Source organism: Drosophila hydei, unplaced genomic scaffold, assembly GCF_003285905.1.
Source record: "Drosophila hydei strain 15085-1641.00,03,60 unplaced genomic scaffold, DhydRS2 tig00000001-arrow-pilon, whole genome shotgun sequence".
NCBI classification, from domain to species: Eukaryota; Metazoa; Arthropoda; class Insecta; order Diptera; family Drosophilidae; genus Drosophila; species Drosophila hydei.
In genome coordinates, this window is record NW_022045643.1 from 10,888,705 (window position 1) to 10,907,346 (window position 18,642).

The 18,642-nt window shown below is 39.3% G+C and overlaps 1 protein-coding gene across 5 annotated transcripts; it reads right to left on the reverse strand.

Annotated features, from left to right (window-relative positions):
• Positions 1-3,894: 3,894 nt before the first annotated feature.
• Positions 3,895-18,470, reverse strand: LOC111592772 (negative elongation factor A). 5 transcript variants are annotated; one of them, XR_002750993.2, is made up of 7 exons: positions 18,401-18,470; positions 16,050-16,700; positions 8,779-10,217; positions 7,143-8,712; positions 6,902-7,073; positions 5,023-5,385; positions 4,306-4,383 (listed from the first exon to the last, which is right to left on the reverse strand). XR_002750993.2 is itself a non-coding variant. In XM_023305173.2 (6 exons), the coding sequence occupies exons 2-6, from the start codon at positions 16,477-16,479 to the stop codon at positions 4,146-4,148; spliced, it is 3,849 nt and encodes a 1,282-aa protein (XP_023160941.2). In that variant the 5' UTR covers positions 16,480-16,700; positions 18,401-18,470; the 3' UTR covers positions 3,895-4,145. The 5 variants fall into 5 exon arrangements, 3 of the variants coding, with proteins under 3 accessions (XP_023160941.2, XP_023160942.2, XP_023160943.2); XR_003944136.1 differs by having other exon boundaries at positions 4,307-4,383; positions 5,197-5,385; XM_023305173.2 differs by lacking the exon at positions 5,023-5,385 and having other exon boundaries at positions 3,895-4,383.
• Between the last annotated feature and the right edge of the window lie 172 nt (positions 18,471-18,642).

An 18,642-nucleotide genomic window follows, 5' to 3' on the forward strand; every position in this document is an offset into this window, starting at 1 on the left:
TGCACTCATAAAAAGAATTGACAAATGTTTTGTTTTGCTTCTGGCTGTTGCCCGTTGGCCGTGGGTCATTGAGAACTGACGCAATCGATGGATAGATGCCCTTGGATAGCATCGAAATGCCACATAATACCATATATCAAATCGATTTAAGTGGCCTCAAGTACCGAATGCAGCAATGTGGTCCATAAATTCCGAGACTATTCAATTCCATTTCCATCGCATTTCGTAAATAATAATTCGCATCGAAGGCACATTAAGCATTATTTGTTTATTGGCCCAGAGTAAGTCCATCCGACTGCTAAATACTCGTAAATAATTCGGCTCCCAAGTGCCAGACTAAACACTCAGGGCAAGCAAAAGAAATCATTAACATTTCAATAGACCCGTTTAACTCTGCCCAAATTACGACCCACAGAGCACTCAAGAGCTACTAAGAAAATGGGAATTATTTTATTCCGAATTGCTTTAATAGACACGACCGCAAAAATACCTACAGCAAGGCACGGCTCGAATCCCCTTTGCCTAATAGTCTATCAACTTTAATACTGAACACATTCCAGATATATATCCAGCTGTGTTCATTAAAATAGTGGTACGACAACACAATTTTGTAATAAAAACAGAATTTCAAAAATAATTATCAATTAACAATTAAATTTCATTTGCTTGCCGAGTAATGTTTTCCTCTACTCTATAAAATCAAACGAAGATTGCGGCTCCAATAAATTTCAATTCGTAAATTATTACATATGGAATTAATCCTTTTGTGAATATATTTTATTTTTAAATTTACTTTTCTTATTTATGATTTTCTACTACTTACGTCCAGCACTACTATTTCAATGAACAATGGACCTTCAAGGCATTTCTCTAAAATCGTCAAAAGCAAATTAATTCTGACCGAAATTAGCAGGATTTTTTCGTAATTCTCTCTGCATTTTATTCTAAACTAAAATTAACCCTTTGTTTATTACTCAATAGGAAAGGTAACTTTTCGTTTGGTGCATCACTACTATTATTATGAACAAAGCTGTATATGCTTTCTAAACTATATATATTAAAATTGAAATTAAAATATTATATACAGATATAATAATGATTTATGATTTAAAATAAAGCATATACTAAATTTTACAATTAAATTCATTTTTATTTTTAATTTATTAAAACTAATCTCATTTCGGTTAAAAGTCGTTCCCAAAAAAAAAAAGATTGATTTTAAATCTTTATATGCCTGACTTGGTCGTCGTTACAGTAATTGTATTTATACTCATACTAATTATATTATACTTATTATTTTTCTAAAAAGAAATAATATATACAGCAACAAAAGCCAAAAAACCAAAAATATTTTGCTCGGGTTTAACAGCGCGAAAGCGAGCAAAATTGAATTTTGAAGCTGACAGCATTCAATTTACATTCTGAATATTTTGCATACTTTAAAAGTTTTCAATGTTATTAAAAATACAATCTTCTAGCTACGCTCACTGGGCAATGTATCCATAGTTGTTGAGCTCAAGTCACACAAGTGACAGTCGGATTACTGCTGAGTGCCACTGTAGAGCTTTTAGCAAATATTATGAATATTTTTAATTGATGTTTCTATCCAAACTGTTAGCTTGAAATGTTGACTTTATTGAAATGTGAAATATATAGAACAATAGGCTTGGACTATGTGGCTCGATTACTCATTTTTTCATAGCCAAATTTTCAACAAGTTACAAACTATAATATCTATTAACAAATATTCGCAATATAAATTTATAGTTCAATTATTTATATTTTGATTTAGATTTAGAAACCAATTCGCTTTGAAATTTAAAGTTTTTTTAACTTGGATTTAAGCAGTATATAAAAGAAAACCTTTACACTTGACTACAGAAGGATGGCATGTTGTTTTGGGGGGAGTGGTACATCGATATGTCTTTCTGAGTTTAAGAGCAACCAATGTTAACTGCTTAACATTTGTTTTGCTTTCAGAACTCTTGCTTCTGTTTGAGAATCGTTTCTTAATACAAATAAAATAGGAAATTATGAAATTTCAAATGAAATCCGATTAGCGTCAGATACGTTATGTTTTATTCATGATAAATAAACAGCTTCCTAAGAACGCTTATCTAGAACCAAAGATTTCATGGAACGTTATTGTTTATTCATAGCCAAAAACGAGCTGAAAGCCGAAAGTTCTCATCTCTCGGCCGTTTCGGTTACGTCGGATGTGTATTAAATATTATTCATAATCTGCATTGTTTTCTTTAACTTTTGCTGTGTTTAGCTCTTGCTGCATAAAATTTAATTAATTCACTTATCAGACGAATTGCATAACAACAACAAGAACAACAAAAAGATTTCATTATTATTCGTTCATTTCTGGCATTTTTTCTCAGCTTGTTTTGTTATTTCTTTTGATAAATATTTATGGCTCTTTCATTTGTTTTCGTTCGTCTCAGTTGCTGCTGCTGATGCTGATATTGTTGTTGTTGGGGCTCTTTTGTTTACAATTCTATTTTATTTAATTTAATTAGTTTAGCTTCATTTTACAATGCTTTGATTCTGCTGCTGTGGCCCTCTGCTCATCCACTTTCAATCCCCAGTTCATAAAATTCCGAATTCACTTACACTGTCCTACACACACACACACACTCACGCGCGTATACACAAATTCTTGTTGCTCATTTTGTTTAGTTTTGCGTTGTCTTGTTGCTGCTGTTGTACGCATTACATAAAATCTCTAATTGGCATTTCCGTTGCAAGCAGCCAACCGAGCTGCTGCTCCAATTGGAAATATCAAAGAACCAATTTTCTGTTGTTCTGCTTGACTTATATAAAGCAAAGTATTTCTCAATTATAACAGCAAAATTATTAAATCTTATGAGCATACCATTCTCTTAGCTATTCGCTTAATAATTGTAATAAATCTGCAACATTTTCTAACAAAGTTTTGTAACATGTGCGCCGCTTAAAAGTATGCTACATTCTTGACTGCCAATAAGAATCCCAATTAGAATGCCAATCAGAGAAACGCTGTACGTAAAAAGAGAATTTGAATTCGAATTAAATATTCAACAATCTTTTGTACATTAAATCATAAATTTTATTTTTCCTCTAGAAATAAAACAACAGTAAACAAATTGCACGATAAATTGTATGATTACAAAAATTTATCAATTCAAATTAGTTTGAATTTAAAAATATATTGCATATATAAATACATTTTTAAAAATAATTAAAACCATGGACACCGACACCATTACGTATTATAAATATATAGATATATAGTTTATATTATACATATACTATATACTATATACTTCATACTATATAGTTAATATATAATAATCTAGGCATTTTAATCATATTCAGTTGGGTCTGTTATGAAGCATCGTCAGCTGAATAAACTTTAAAAAACATACTTAAACAAGTTAAAAGCAAATACCACATGACTAAATTCTACGCATATAAAACTATATATACCTATATATGTATAGGCTTTTTATCTGAGTTAACGCGTTATTCTGTACGCATACAAAATCTACGAACAATTCGTTTTCTTTTGAGTTTTTCAGCTTGCTGAGGCGCAGATATCGCGTAAGTCCGGAACGCATTCAGTTTTTTAGCACAGTTTTTATATTGTTGAATCAATTCCTTATTTTTAGAATATAATTTCTAGCACAAGTTTGCAGCTCGGACTTACTAGAGATTTGAGTATCTTATAGTTGTTGAACATAGTTTTTTATTTGTAAAGACTTCATATATATAACTGAAGATCAACTAAGTAAGTCTGTTGAAGTAAATAAACTAAGTATATATATTATATATATATTTCATTTAAAACTCTTAGAAGTTGCTTTTAAAATATATATTCTGTTTAAGTTATGTTTCAGTTATGGCGATTTCTGGACAGCATCGTAAATAATATTCATCTCGCAAAGTATTCACTCTGTTTATTCAAGACATTCAGTTTCCTTACTTCAGTTTATATAAATCAAATATCATGTTAGATGTGGTATAGGAATAGATTAATAACTAAATCGCATTGCGCTCGCTGTTATACAATATATAGTTTTATATTTATATATATAGATCGCTTTAATATATATCACTGTTGCTGGTTTAACTTGATGCTGCTGTTGGTGCTGCCTGACCTAAGCTGTGGCCTCCGCCGTCTCTGCCTCGAACACGTCGTCGGACTCCTGGCCAGCAACGTATTCATCCTGGCCCTGCTCGTGCTCCTCCTCGTCCACATCGTCATCTTCGTAGTCTTCGGGATACTCGCCGAACTCGGATGATTCACCAAGCGTCCAGGCATCGTTTTCCATTGAATTTCTTGGGCTGTAGTTTATGCTGCCTGTGATGGTCAGATTGTTGGCCGGGCGAAGGACACTGAGAGCGCGACGGCGAGAGCATAAGCGGGAGTAGAGAGAACGAGATTGTGATTAGATATCGATAAGCCAGAGTAGATCATGTAAGTTAAATGTATTCAATGAGTGTAGCGAATACAAAACAAGTGCTAAACTAGCGACTAACTAAGCTTTTTAATAGTTGTCTTATAGTATATGTGTGTGAATGTTGTATTAGTTTCAGATATCATAGATTAGTAAGGATAACGAGAACACGAATTAGTTTTTAAGACAAGGCAAACATTTGTACAGCTAACGAACAGTTGTTAGATTTGTTATGGATTAGTTGACTTCGTTCCATTGTGATTTCTGCTAGCCAAATGCAGTATGAATATGATAGACTAGATACGTTAGATTGGTTTATTATGAATGTGCCCAGCTGACACAAGACACAAGAAAATTTTGATAGTCCTATAAAATTTACAATATTTCCGACAATTGCACAAGTTGATTGCGAGCAGGAATAGATATATAGATATATATAGCAACGTATAAAATGAGTTCAATGCAAACAGATAACAAACAGTAACGAGCAACTAGCAACGAGTAACGGGCAACGAGTAGCGAGTGGCGAGTGGCGAGTAGCGAGTGGCGAGTGGCATTGGGGCAACTTCTCTATTACATTGGCAAACTCGTCGAAACTGTGGAGCAATTCGTTGTCGTTGTCGTTGTCGCTTTCGTTGGATTGGATAGATTCGTGTATGTACAAACGAGTTAAAATCCATATAAAAATTCGTTGCTTGGTTTCAAATTGATACTAGAAGTTGGCTCTAGTAACACAATCAAGATTAATTACGTAGGAATTTGCTGTGGTCGGCTCTGCTTGCACCATGTTAAATGTAGTGTGTAAAGAAGAGATGTGTGTGTGTGTGTGGAAAGATAGTAGTCGAATGTTGTGGTGTTGGTTTATCTTGGTTACAGATCGGTCACTAGCACACCATCCGTTGGTCATAACAGTCCACGGCGATAGTGTGAGCGTGATGGTCTACAGAGATAGCAAAGAGGCGTTTGCGTAGGTTTTTTTGTGGTTGGTGTACAGAAATTAAAAGAAAAAGAAAATAATTAGCAAAATTATAACATAAATAGGGTTTATACATTGTTTTAAGCTAAATGTCCTACAATTTTTAGAGACTAGATATTTGATATTTAGATAGTATATATATTTATGCAATGCTGTGCCTATAAACAGCATCGGGGGCACTACGAGAGATTAAATCGTAAGCGTGTTTACTGAAGGTGAGTAACGATTAGGTTTTAATTGGTCGTTAAACGCACCTTTACCTCTAGCCGCGATATAACCCACAACCTTAAGCTAATAATAATAATTGAATAAATGGAAAAAAAAACAAGATAATTACGCTTAAAGAATATATATAGAAATTAAAGTTTAGGCTCTAATAGACTACTTAATCCTCGCCTAAAAACTAAATGAAGTCTCAAGCTACAGCGATCTATTGAGAATATGTCGAGTATTCGATCGAGATTGGAGTAATACTTTATAGTTCCTAATGCAGTGAAATTAAATTAGTATCTAAATAACTATGTATAAAGTCATGTTGATACCTTTCTAATCAAATTCGCCAATATCAAATAGTATCGATCTGTCAATTAGGCAAATGTGTTGTAGAATATATATATATAGAAATGATTATACTGAGAGAATACATATTTTCTATATTGAAGTTTGTTTTATAGCTCAGCTCATGTTTTTCATATCTATGTCTTTAGATACATTTTGGATTATTGTGGCATTTATGTATAGAGGGTATTGGGAATTTAATTTCAGCCTACTACGATTATGAGAGTAACTCGTAAAGCTTATTTGCAAAGCTGTTTAAAATTTCCATTTTAAAGGCATATTCATGAAAGTAAATATATAAAATACTTATAATACAATTGTTTTTCTGCTTTCACAAACTAAAATGGACTACGAACTATTTAATTTATTATTAGTAACAGAATTTAATTTTACAATATTTTTGTATCTTGATCAATCAAAAGCGCCAATTGGTTCGTCTAGTAATATAGTAGTCTATTAATATAATATATATTAAAATCTAAATTAAGTATATTTTATACCCTATTCAATTATAATTTTTATATTGTAATACCTATTAAATATATATGTGAATAATCTCTTTTAAATTAGGTCAACATTTGTTGGATGATAACCGAGTATTAATGTGATTCATAGTTGACTTTAAGTAGATAAGAACTCAATTATTTTCCTTAAACTTTTGCATACATTTTAATGCCATTTTCTGAAATTCTACCTTTTTTCAAGTCACTCTAACTTTTTATCTTATGCGATAAATCACGAAGTTCTATTTGGCGAATATTAATTATAGACTTAAGTAGACTAAGGACTTGATGTTTGTTCGAGTGCGATTTTAACGGTTCACTGAAAGGGATTTACCAAACGCCTGAACGCGATCTAAATGTTGTACATTAATGGTAAAAGTAGTGCTGTGCAGCTTCAAACACAGGTGCTAGGCATTTACCTTTCGAAAGGCACATCGTCAGCCATATCGTTGTATTGCTGCTGAGCCTGGGCCTGTGTTTGGGCACGCCGCGCCTCCTCTTTGCGGCGTCTATCCTCGGCAGCTGCCTTCATGGGATCGTAGGTGGAGCGTCGCTTCCACATGACCATCTCGGCCTCCTTCTGCTTGTTCACTGCGGAATCAGAAAGGTTTGTTAGGCATTGTGTGAGTGTGGCTATTTGGCATATTTTACTGTACTTACCTGAGGCATCGCGTCGGACTGCGGATGAGGCGCGCATGCCTGAGATGCCGCCGCCACCACCCAAGGATGTAGTGCTGCTGTTCATCACAGAGGTGTTGGAGCGCACGCTGCGATTGCTGGCACGCGTGCCCTCGGTACGACTAAGACCCATGGAGGAGGCGCTGGGACTGCGCTTCATTTGTTCGGCTGGCTTTAGAGTGCTCTTGGCATCGTTCTTGCGTAAGAAGTTGTTCGACTGCGCCGACTTGTACTTGGATATGTCAAGGTACTTGGGCTGCACGCGCACATTGCTTGTTGCATTGGCTGTCTGCAGCAGCTGCTTCTTGGCATTGGCCAAGCTGCTGGGCACCTGCTGAGCCAAGCGACTGAGGCTCGTCTCACGTGGCATGGATTGCCGCAACTTGGGCCCGCAGCCAGATGCAGCGCGTGGCTGTGCGCTCTTGATGCCGCGCCTTGGCAACTCTGGCGTATTGGGGCAGGCTACCAGCCCAGCTGCTGCCTGGGCAGCTGCATTCAGCTTGCCCGCAGGCGCCGAACTGGGCTTGGATGGCGTCAGTCCCTGACCAGTTGCACTTGCTGCTCCACTGCCCGCCACGCGCTGTTTGCTGCGCTCGATGCGCATGAGCAGCGCCTTATTAAGACGCGTATTAGTCAACGGCACAGTGGAGTCGGAAGCATTGTGCGTTTGCTGTGCCTGCTGTGCCTGCCGCGTACGCTGCTCCAACTCCTCCTCCTCCTCGCCACTGGAGTAGTAAGGGCCCGTGGTGCCCAGCTCGTCCTCGTCATTGATGTAGTACTGCAGCTCGTTGTCGTAGTCGCTGTACGACTGGTCAAAGTTGTTGCTGCTGGCGGACTTCTTCAGCTGCAGCTGCAGTTGTTGCTGCTGCTGTTGCAAGTGGCGTGCCGCCGGGGGAGTATACAGATTCTGAAAGTTAGGGCGCGCCTGCCGCAGCGTCTGCAGCGGTCGCTGGAAGGAGCTGGAACGTCGTAGCGGCGATATGGAGCCAGCTGACGAGGTCGGCAGCTCCGCGTGCTCCACATGCTCCACATCGTCCAGCGAGTTCTTGCGCCGATGCAGCTGCTTCAGCAGATACTCGCCGCTGGTCAACAGCTGCAGCTGCGCCTCGTTAATGCTGCTGGTCATCAATGCGCGATGCAGCGGCGAGCGACGATAGCCCGCCGTTGTTTCCAGACTGTGCTGTGGACTGCATTGTGTCGCCGGCGACTTGACCGAGCTGCGACGCGATGTCGTCTGTGACGGCAGCTGCTCCATGGCTGGCCGCGAGCGGCTGGCACTGCGCGCACGTCCCAGCGTGTGCAGCGGCGAGGGTATCTTACTCGGACTCTTTGGCGGCTTATACGGCTCGCCCGGCATCTGGCCTTGGCTGCACAGCGCCGGATCGCTCGCGTAGTCACAGTCACCCAGCAGTCGGTAGCGCTCAGCCAGGCTGCGATTAAGCTTGGCAGCTGCTGCATATTGGCGTTGCTGCTGGTTATACAAGCTAAGGCTATCATCTGTCAAGGAATCCGCGCCAGTGTCCGAGCAATTGTAGCTGCGTGTCATCAGTTGCTGAGGGAGAGAGAGAGAGAGAGATGACTTGCTGTACAGGTAACATTGTATAAAGTGACTAAATACCTGGGCTTGGGCCTGTGCCTGCGCCTGCTGTTTGCGGCGGTTGGCCGAGGTGCTGCTCACATCCTGGGCCAGACTGCGAGCACGTGCATTGCGCGCCCATTCCTGAATCCAATCCTGCTTTGTGGGCGCCGACTGCAGCAGCGCTGCCTCTGTGGGCGTGGTCGGCGTCTCGGGCAACTGATGCAGCTGCTGCTGTTGCTGCTGCTGTTGCTGTTGCTGTTGGTTGTTGCTGCTAGTGAACACATTCAGTCGATACTCAGCCTTTTGGCGATCCGTGGCGCTGCCTGCCATGGCCTGGGCCTGGGCATGGCGCAGCTTGGCCTCGTTGCTCACGTACTCGGAGCTGTCGATCTGCGAGGTGGACAGACTGTGCGAATGGCGCGTCAGTTTGGGATGCGTGTCCAGCGCCCGCTGCTTGGCCAGCACACCGCTGGTCGTGACGCTGGTGAAGCAGCCCACGTCGGCGGCCGGCGAACGAGGCGAGGGAGGCGTGGGCGGTGCCTGTGAATGAAGCACTCGAGACTTGAGCTGCTCCAAGTAGGCGCCGCTGGCATTGGCGTTGGTGCTGTTGCCCTTCTGCTCCTGTTGTGGCGTCTCGTGGTAGTAGTTGACCTCGAGCACATTGCTGGCGCGGCTCGGCTTCACAGCCAGCTGCTTGGGCCGCAGTTTGGTCGAAGCCGCCGACGCAGCAGCAGCAGCTGCAGCCGCCGCAGCATTTCGATCTATGTTCATGAGATCCTTCTGCTCCTCGGTGTAGTTGTCGCCATCGAGCGTATAGGTGCCAGCCTCGCTGACAGCATCCTCGTCGGCGGCTTTGATATCATTCAGCGGCGGATGCGGGCACAGCAGCTCCACCTGCTTCAGCGCCAGCTGCATCGCAGTGGAACGTGGTGTGAACTGGGCGGTGCGATTGGCCAGCATATTAGAGGTGCCCTTTGGCGGCGCAGGCTGCGCCTGCTTTGGCTTCTGGCTGGGCGCCCGGGCGGGTGGTTCAGTTGTGGCCGAACTGCGCGGCGACCAGCTGTGGCGCTTGGAAGCGTCTCTCACCCGCGAGGCGCTGCGCTCACGCACTCGCATCTTCACCGCTGGCGCTGCCTCGGTGGCTGCCACGGAAGCATCATCGGCCACGCTGCTGGCATCCAGACTGCTGCGCTGCGAGTGTCGCCCGTTGCCGCTGTTGACCGAGCTGCCCTCGCTCTCCAGCTTCGACATGGAGGCGCCACGCCTGTGTCGACTCTGAAAGCGCTCCATCATGTTCTTGTAGCGCGCAGCCTGAGCCGCCGAGTCGTTCTCCGAGGCGTCGAAGTGATCTATGGTGAAGGCCAACGACTGCTTAGTCGCCGTTGAGTTGGACGCCGTGGACTCTTCGTCCACATCAGCAGCGTCGCTTTCTTTGTTGCTCTGACTCTGCCGATGATTCGCTCTGCTCAGCACAGCCGCTGCAATGGAACAAAGATGTACATTAAATTAGCATTTATTTACAGTTGCGAGCAAGTCCAGTTGGACGGTGAAAACGAATGTGGCTAGCGAGAGAATTCCTCTCAGCGCACAGCAACTCAAGTGGCAAGCAAAGTGAGCAGCACTGCCAGGGCCGGTTCAGCCAGCAAGCAGGCAATTGGGCGCCTGAAGAGAAAGCGCTTTGTACACACGTACAAAGAGGGCTAAAGCACTTTACTCATTACGATTATTATACATGTGTATATTAATGTAGTTTATGTCACTGTTTAAAAAAGATTGTGAGTAATTTTCATTGATTAAATACGCTTCTCTTTCGCGTGACTAAACTATTTCATGTATATAGCTTCGACAGATTTTATATATGAAAATATAAGCTAATATTAAACATGAAGATGCATTCATAAATGCTCTATATAATTATAATAAATATATAATAGAATAATACTACTAATAATATGAAATAAAGATTAATTTGAATCACTTTTTTATTTTTTATAGTTTGAAAATTGTCATTTAAGAGTTCATCAGACTTCCCTCGCTACTTAGTTTTTGTTCAATGTCTTTTCTAAGATGTGTTTATGCATTAATTGATAGTCAAAGATATTTTCCTTTGAATATATAGTAAATTATTGATTTACAATTTTAGTAAAGCGTTGAAAAAAAATCATTAAAATACAATTCATAAGAAACGTCTTCCGTCAAGGGCTACACCACATATGTGGCTAATGCACTTGCCCACGATCATGCTGATGGCATTAGTCATTACAAACTGATTATTTCTTTGACTGGCCATGCCCAACTATGTTTTGCAAGTAACGCCCAGCTGGAACGTGGCTATGTTCCCCCACTGCTTCCGCTAGCAAATTTCTATATATTTCCGTGGCAAAAACAATTTGCTTTCAAGTTAGCCACGTCAGTGCACGGAGAGAGGGGGAGGAGGAGGGCGGCAGCTTGAGTGCGGCACCATTTCGGGATCTACGGGCACTCTACGTGCGTACTCGTGATCCATGCCTGGCTGGCTATCTACTTGTGAGGCCAAGGCAGCGAGTGAAGGTTAGAGTTCGCTGAATTCAAATGCAGGTCAAATGCAGGTGTGGTTGGCTGAGAGGGCGGCATTCGGGTAACGTTTTACGCTCCGTCTAGCGCGCTGACCATCGAAGTTCATCGGAGCACGTGTCTTCCGTTCCGCTGCGGAGCTTCTCCAAGATGCCCAACTAAAAAACGATTTCACTCGACTGATTTCGACAGCAAAATCGATTTATTTCTTTTCCGTTTAATTATTCTCTTAATATTGGGTTCGAAAATATGGAACATGGAACAGGAAACAGAAGACCAAATGGCGGCATTTTGACTTCTAACAGGTTTTTTTTAAATATATATTAATTTAATTATAGCTTAAAGACTAATAAGGGAAATTACTTCAAGACGAATTCATTTCAATTATAACAAAATTAGAAAAAATACGAACGAGCGGAAATATTTTGAAAAATTGGAATCGTGTCTGAAGTCATATTTATATATATATATCTGCTACATATATATAAATAAATACTATTATTACAGCTGCGGTAACATGATTTCAACTTTCATAATGCTTTTCTTAAAATTGTATTAATAGGATTTAAATAATTAACGAAATTTAAAAAAATATATATGTGTAAATATTTATAAAAAACATAGTAAATCTAAAATTATTGGGGACATAGTTTTTATATGCATTTAATTCATAAATAAAATACCTGAATATAATATAAAATGCCTATATAAAATATATTCAGCTATTTTATTTATGAATTAAATACATATAGAAAAACTATAAGTCCTCAATCATTTTAGATTTACTATTTTTTTTTATAAATAAATGAACGTTTTTTTCCTTGCGGTCAAATTTGTTTGAGCAACTTTTAAGCTTCATTAACAAGATTTATTAAAAATAAATTCTTTCTCATTTTGCTCCATTTCAGTTTGTCAGGAACACAGCTCTAAAACAAACTCGCATATTTAACCACAAAGCAGAATACTTTTATCATAAGTTAAACAATAAATAACCCAGCTAAGCAAACCCCACTCTGAGTTGGCAGCCATATCGTATGAATAAAAACAATTTAAATTCTGCACAGATTTGCAATTTGTGTACTGCGCTATTAATCAGCTGATATATATAAATATATATAAATATAAGGAATGAAAGATATGAAACAGCTACAACAAGCGCTTGTTTATAAATATTTACATATCGAATGCTTTGCTGTCCATATTTGAATACAATAAGCAGCAGTTGCAACTATCAGCGATAGTCAAGCTAAGCCAATAGTTTGCAAATAAAGCCATACTCTTACAATTGGCTTAAACCGTGTGAGCCACGAGCACCTCTGGGTGATTCGTCCGAATGAAGGTCTCTAGAGAAACAGACTTAGAACAAGATAGCAAGCTCTCTCCCATATATATAAATTATTTAACCAGTTTCGAGCAGTCTTAAGAGTCTTAGATCCAAATATGTCCATTCCAGCCCTAACATGCTGTGAAGGTATTCTTTAGCTCGACAACCAGCCGAGTGTGCACAAAGCTGATCGAGTCAATTATCAAACGTCGAATGGACGAGGCGATGACCTCAATCAGATGACAATTGATGATCGAATGGGGCGGCTTTCTCTGCTGTCGCCGTGTTAAAACATTTATAAGCAGACGTAAATATATATAAATATATCCAAATATGTGTAATCATATTTAAATGTATGCTTAACCGCAAGATTTGATACGTTTTGGGGAGAAAAAAGCATTTATAAAGATCTGCCATAAAATAGCATTTAAGCCAACCAAACAAAAGGCAACAAAATCGTTGAAGCTGATTTTCTAGTTGGAACATGACGCAATGCGCGCTTGCTAATCGGCCAATTGGAGTCCAATTGGACGGCGTTGCCATTTAAGTGCTGTGTAATAATAAAAGCAATGATAAAACATTATTATCGATTTACCGCTTGTTTTATATTATGTTGTGCAAGCCAAGTAACCAAATCCAAAGCAGAAACAGCGGGCGGCGGCGGCCCTTCATTTTCCTGCGCTCGACTTTCCAAAAGTTTCAACAATAACAAATGGCCCTAAATGGCACTAACAGCAGTAACAACATTTTTGTTTATTTATTGCAAAAAGTAAAAGCGAGCAGGGCAATAAAAATAATTTAGAAAAAAATAACGCAGTAAAAAGCCGCAAATGCCACTCGACAACAACAACAACAATAACAGCAGCAACAACTCCAACTTTTTGGCCATGCTGAGTGGTCAGTGTAATTACCATTAGTTATGGTCCAAATAAAACAATTGTAAACAGTTTGTAGCACAGTGTGCACACTGTTGATCGTGTGTGTCTTTGCGTGTGTGCGTGTGGCAACAAGTGCGCAAAAGTTTCTGTTCTAGTTTGCAACAAAATCACGTAATGCACCAGGCCAAACAATCACTGCAATTATTTACAATTTTCTAATACCCTGTAACTGATATAGCAGTATAGAGTTGGTCTGGCTCTAAAAATCTGGCAGCTAAAAAATCTAAACCAGAAATTGACTTCATAGGCTTAAGTCTTGACTTGAGTTTAATTAAACTAACAAATTTAGTGATAAGGAATATTTTAAGAGTTTTGCTTAGAATATTATGAAAACATCATAGTATTGGAGGTTTAACATAATTAATTAAATAGTTTCTTTCTTTACTTTAAGCTATAAAAGTTTTTTTTATTCTAAAATTGTAAAATATTTTCAGTTTGCTTTTCTTTTAGCTTCTAGACTGTATTATAAATTTTGTTATTTTTATTTTTTTTTAACAAAAATCAAGACTAGAATTGATAAACATTGGGCGCATTTTAAAGAGCTTTTATAAAGCCAAAACGCGCTTTAAAAGGTTCCTTAATTTCATTTTTAAAAAGAATAAAATTTTTTACTATAATTTACATTCAAATTTTATTTTGGAATTGATATACAAATTTTCTTTTTTCCTTCAACATCTATAATATTTAGCAATATTCTTATGAAATTTTCTAACAGGTATACAGGTAACGCATTCAGGGTATCTTTTAATACTGCAGTCTATTACTATGTAAACCACTCAAATTGTTGCAGGTAGTTGTTGGAATTGAAGTTAGCTAGTTAGTTAGTTAGGTCAAGTGGTATAAAATTGCCTTTCAGCAGTCGATATCTAGGCTAAACCCATCTACCGCTATCTAGACCTGTGATGTGCCAGCTATATGTTTAATTAAACACGGATCTGTTATTAATTGTTTCGCGTATGGCATGGATATTGTTGTGCAAAATACAGTCTATATACAGACTATATCGCCATCGATCAGGTTGAGTCACTCGCCTCGTTTTTTGCGAGCGAATTGCGTGAACGGCATGAAAATCTGAGATAATGACAGCGACTGTTGGATTTCGTAAGATCTCTGACTGTCACAAACAGCAAACAAAAACAAAAGCAAAAAGTATGAAAACAAAGTTACCAAATAGCAAATACTCTTAAAGATTTACAATGTGCGATACAGCTAAGGAAACCTGAGCCTTGAAATCTTATCAAAAATGAGTAATTGAATAAGCAACTGTAACACTAGGTAATTAAGACTTTATAAAATTGGTTTATTTAGACTAACATCTGATAGCTAAAACAACTGTTTGAAGCTTGTATGGTTATAGTTTGATGCACGATGCCTGGCACTTTCATAGTACCCTTTCAACAACTGATAAAAAAAAAAAAACTGAAATTATGACCTGATTTTTCAAAGCGTCAAAATGCTTCGACAAGAGACTTGGACAACAGATTTGTATCTCTGTCTCTATTTGCGGACATCCAAAAACCGGCGGCGACTAGCCGAATGGATTACATACTATATAGATTATGTCATCCGACTCTCAGTTGGGTTTGTTGCAACGCATAAATTCCATAGAACTCAACAGCAAACGCAACTGTTTATTTTGTTTAGCCAAAGATTAGAGTTACAATTGCTGGAATTTCTTTTGGTGTTTAAAAACAGATTTCAAATATTTAACTGCAAATCGCAATTTGGCTTGATTTAAGGGCTAAATGTATATTCAATTAAAAACGTATTGGCATATTGCCAAAATAAGAAGAAAAATCAAGAAAATTGCTTTGTTTGTGGCCTTGTGCTCAAATTGATTAAAGTTTACGCACGCTTGATTAGATGTTCAGGTTCAGTTTATATATATTTATATATATGCATTAAACAAATGAAAAAATGTTGAAAGTCTAGAAAATGTGTGCAATATGCTTAAAACAAATATTCCGTCATCATTTATAGATTTTTCCCTAAACGTAAAACACTTATAAAATTGTTTACATAACTTCTTCTATTTAAATATCCTCATTTTAAATATAATTTATTAAACTTATTCAATCAATCAACAACTATCAAAGTTATCAACACAAAAAAAAAACACATATATTAAACTCTTCCCACTGTGCAATGCTCTTTGCCATTATGTTCTTTTATGGGTGTGTTATATGCTTTGTGTATGCGTATGAGTGTGAGTGTGAGTGTGTGTGTGTCTATGTGAGCGTCTGTGTGTTTGCCATGACTAGTGCAATAAATATTTGCGCTAAAGCCGTGTCCAAAACTCGCCAAATAGCTTCATTAAAAATTCAAATTAAAAGCAACAACAAAAATAAAAGAGACAAGCAACAAGCAACAAGCACAAAACAACAACAACAAGTTCCTGAATAATGGCACTCGGGTTGTTGCTGCTTTCTGAGTGCCTTTTGTAAAGTGCGACGTTGACGCCGACGTCAACTGCGATTCTTTTTCAATGCGCTTACCTTTTTCGGCCGGCGATGGCGGAGGCTTGCCAAGGCAGAACTTTGTGTTTGACTCATCGATGGCAGCGCCAAGTCCTACGAAGCTCAATGTATGAAGCTGCTCATGCTGCAGTCGCGGCGACAGTGAGCCTGACGTAGCTGTCGCTGCCTCTTTGTCGTTTATGATCTCGGCAATCTTCTTGAGGTTCTCGGGCGTCGTGTCGGCTTTCTCACGGCCATCCAAGCTGTTGTTGTCGTCCTCGTTGTATTCACTGTTGTTATTGCTGTTGTTGCTGGACACTTGTTTAGCAGCTGCGCCGACTGCCGTTGCTGGCGTTGTAGCTGCTAAGGGTGCTACTGGCGTTACAGCTCCTGCATTTGTTGCTGCTCCTTCCGTTGTTGTTGTTGCGGCTGCTGCCGTCGCCGTTGTATCATTTGCGTATGATGTCATATTAATGCGAATTTGGCTGTTCTATTTTATGGGCTCGGACTACAACACCTATTTATTACTTTGCTCTTCTTTCACTTTTTAATTAGTTAATTAACAAACGAGCACGGCATGTTTGCAAATCATGCTACTCATTCTGCCACAGCAATATCTACTACTATTTTCTTGCTACGTTTTTCGCTGCTGCTGCGCTGGCGTTGCTGCGTACGCAAATTCCTGCACGCCTACGTCGAATAAAAGAAATGTTGAAAATTACATAAAGAAGTCAAGAACTCACGCACAAAGCAGACACAGCAATACACTCACACGCACGCATACACACATACGCACACACAGCCAAGCAGTGTTAATGACCATGAGACGACATATTCAATTGTTCTGGCCGCGCTCTCAGTTGCCGTTGCTGCCTTTTGGTTTTTCTGATTGGACAAGCGCATGCATGGAATACAATTTCGAGCACTTCCACTTCGACACACAAAAATAGCCAGGTCTGTCGTTGTTTTGCCTTTTCAAGGTTGCTTTTGTTGTTAATCGAATTTTAGCCGTGCGTTGTTTGTGTATTTTTATATTTTTACATTGAACATTTTTGGAATCAGCAGGCGACACAAACACACACAGGCGCACAAAGACACCAACACACATACACACACAGCATTTACATTCAAGGGCGCCGTCCGCTGAGACTGGTTCACTGCACTTGCGCTTGCACTTGTACTTGCACTTGCATTGGCTGTTCTTCACTTTCCGTATTCACAGTTGATAATGAACTCTATCATTACACATTTTTAACTTTGTTCTCACTGTTTCTTATTATAATGTTTAACACGCGCTGTCGTACGCTGCGAGACATACGCAATCCAAAGGCTTACTCACGCCGTACAGACACAGTTAAGACTGAAAGAGTCGGCAGCAGTCTCTAATGTGTTTTGGCCAAAAGTGACGTATGGCAACGGATTGTGAGAGAAAATTCGAGCGAGGAAGAGAGTACTACAAATCAGCTGCTGCGCGCGCTCACTAAACCGGCGTTGCCGTTGTGGGAGAGAGCTGTCAGAGTTGTCTAGTTGTCATAGAGTTCACGGAACAAGTGAACGGAACAATTTGATAACAATATAAGCTTAACACATGCTGACTGTTTCAATTACAAAATGTATTTTAATTACATAACTGTTTACGCATATTAAACTATTTTAATTTAATAGCGTAATAGTGGTGACTATTGAAGCTATTAGTGAGAATACACATATTTCAACTAGGTGGCAACGCTCCATACATAACGGCGCGCACACAATTTGTTTGCTTTCGCTCTTGCCCCCACTTTCATTCCGCACACAAAGAGCAAGCAATTGATGACGCATTAATTGATATGAATAAGTGAATTAATACAATGGTAATTGTAGACAGCGAGCAAGACATCAAATCAATGTTAATTAGCTACAAACAACAACCCAAGCTATGCCTTAAAATTCACGCATGAATACGCTAGACGTATTCAAACGCAGGCAGTGCATACGACAGGTGGCCTTCGCATGCCACTTTGCGGTCTATTTTTATAGCGAAATTTGAGTATAGAATTGAGTTCGAAATTGCAACAAATAAACAAATTTTGTTAAGCAACAGCTGCAACTGGACAACTGACAGACAGACAATGTCAACAAAAACAATTGCCGCTTAAATGATAAGAGCGCCGTATACACCCATACAAACACACACATTCTCTCTTGCCCTCTCTCTCTCACTATTTAAATCGCTCCCTTTGGTATGCGCACGCTCTAAACATTTTTTGTATGGGTATTTTGCTGCCCCTACACTTGTTCACAATTCAATTTTTCTTTGTACTACGATTGCACTTTTCGTTAAGCACTTGATGTAGTTGAGCTTACTGAGCACTCTCACACAATTCACGCATAAAATTATAAATATTTACTTGATGCGATGTGCAAGGAAAAACCAGCGCCAGGAATTGCAACTTTTCGCGTTTGTTGTGCCAATCGGACTAGAGATGGATGACTGAACGATATATCAACACAAACGATGAAAACGTGTGACCGAATGCATCAAACAAAAATATACTAAAAAGATACCAACAGCTAAGGCGGAAATATTTAAACACGAATAATTTAAATTTATATTTGTTCTACAAAAACATATATCATTTTTATATTTATA

What these genes read in the sequence shown, in the direction of transcription:
- LOC111592772 (XM_023305173.2), bottom strand. Translation starts at nt 16,479, where the DNA reads ATGACATCATACGCAAATGATACAACGGCGACGGCAGCAGCCGCAACA. An exon ending in AGTCCGACGCGATGCCTCAG is followed by an intron (nt 7,074 to 7,142) that starts GTAAGTACAGTA and finishes CTGATTCCGCAG; the next exon opens with TGAACAAGCAGAAGGAGGCC. An exon ending in GACGATGTGCCTTTCGAAAG is followed by an intron (nt 4,384 to 6,901) that starts GTAAATGCCTAG and finishes TCGCGCTCTCAG; the next exon opens with TGTCCTTCGCCCGGCCAACA.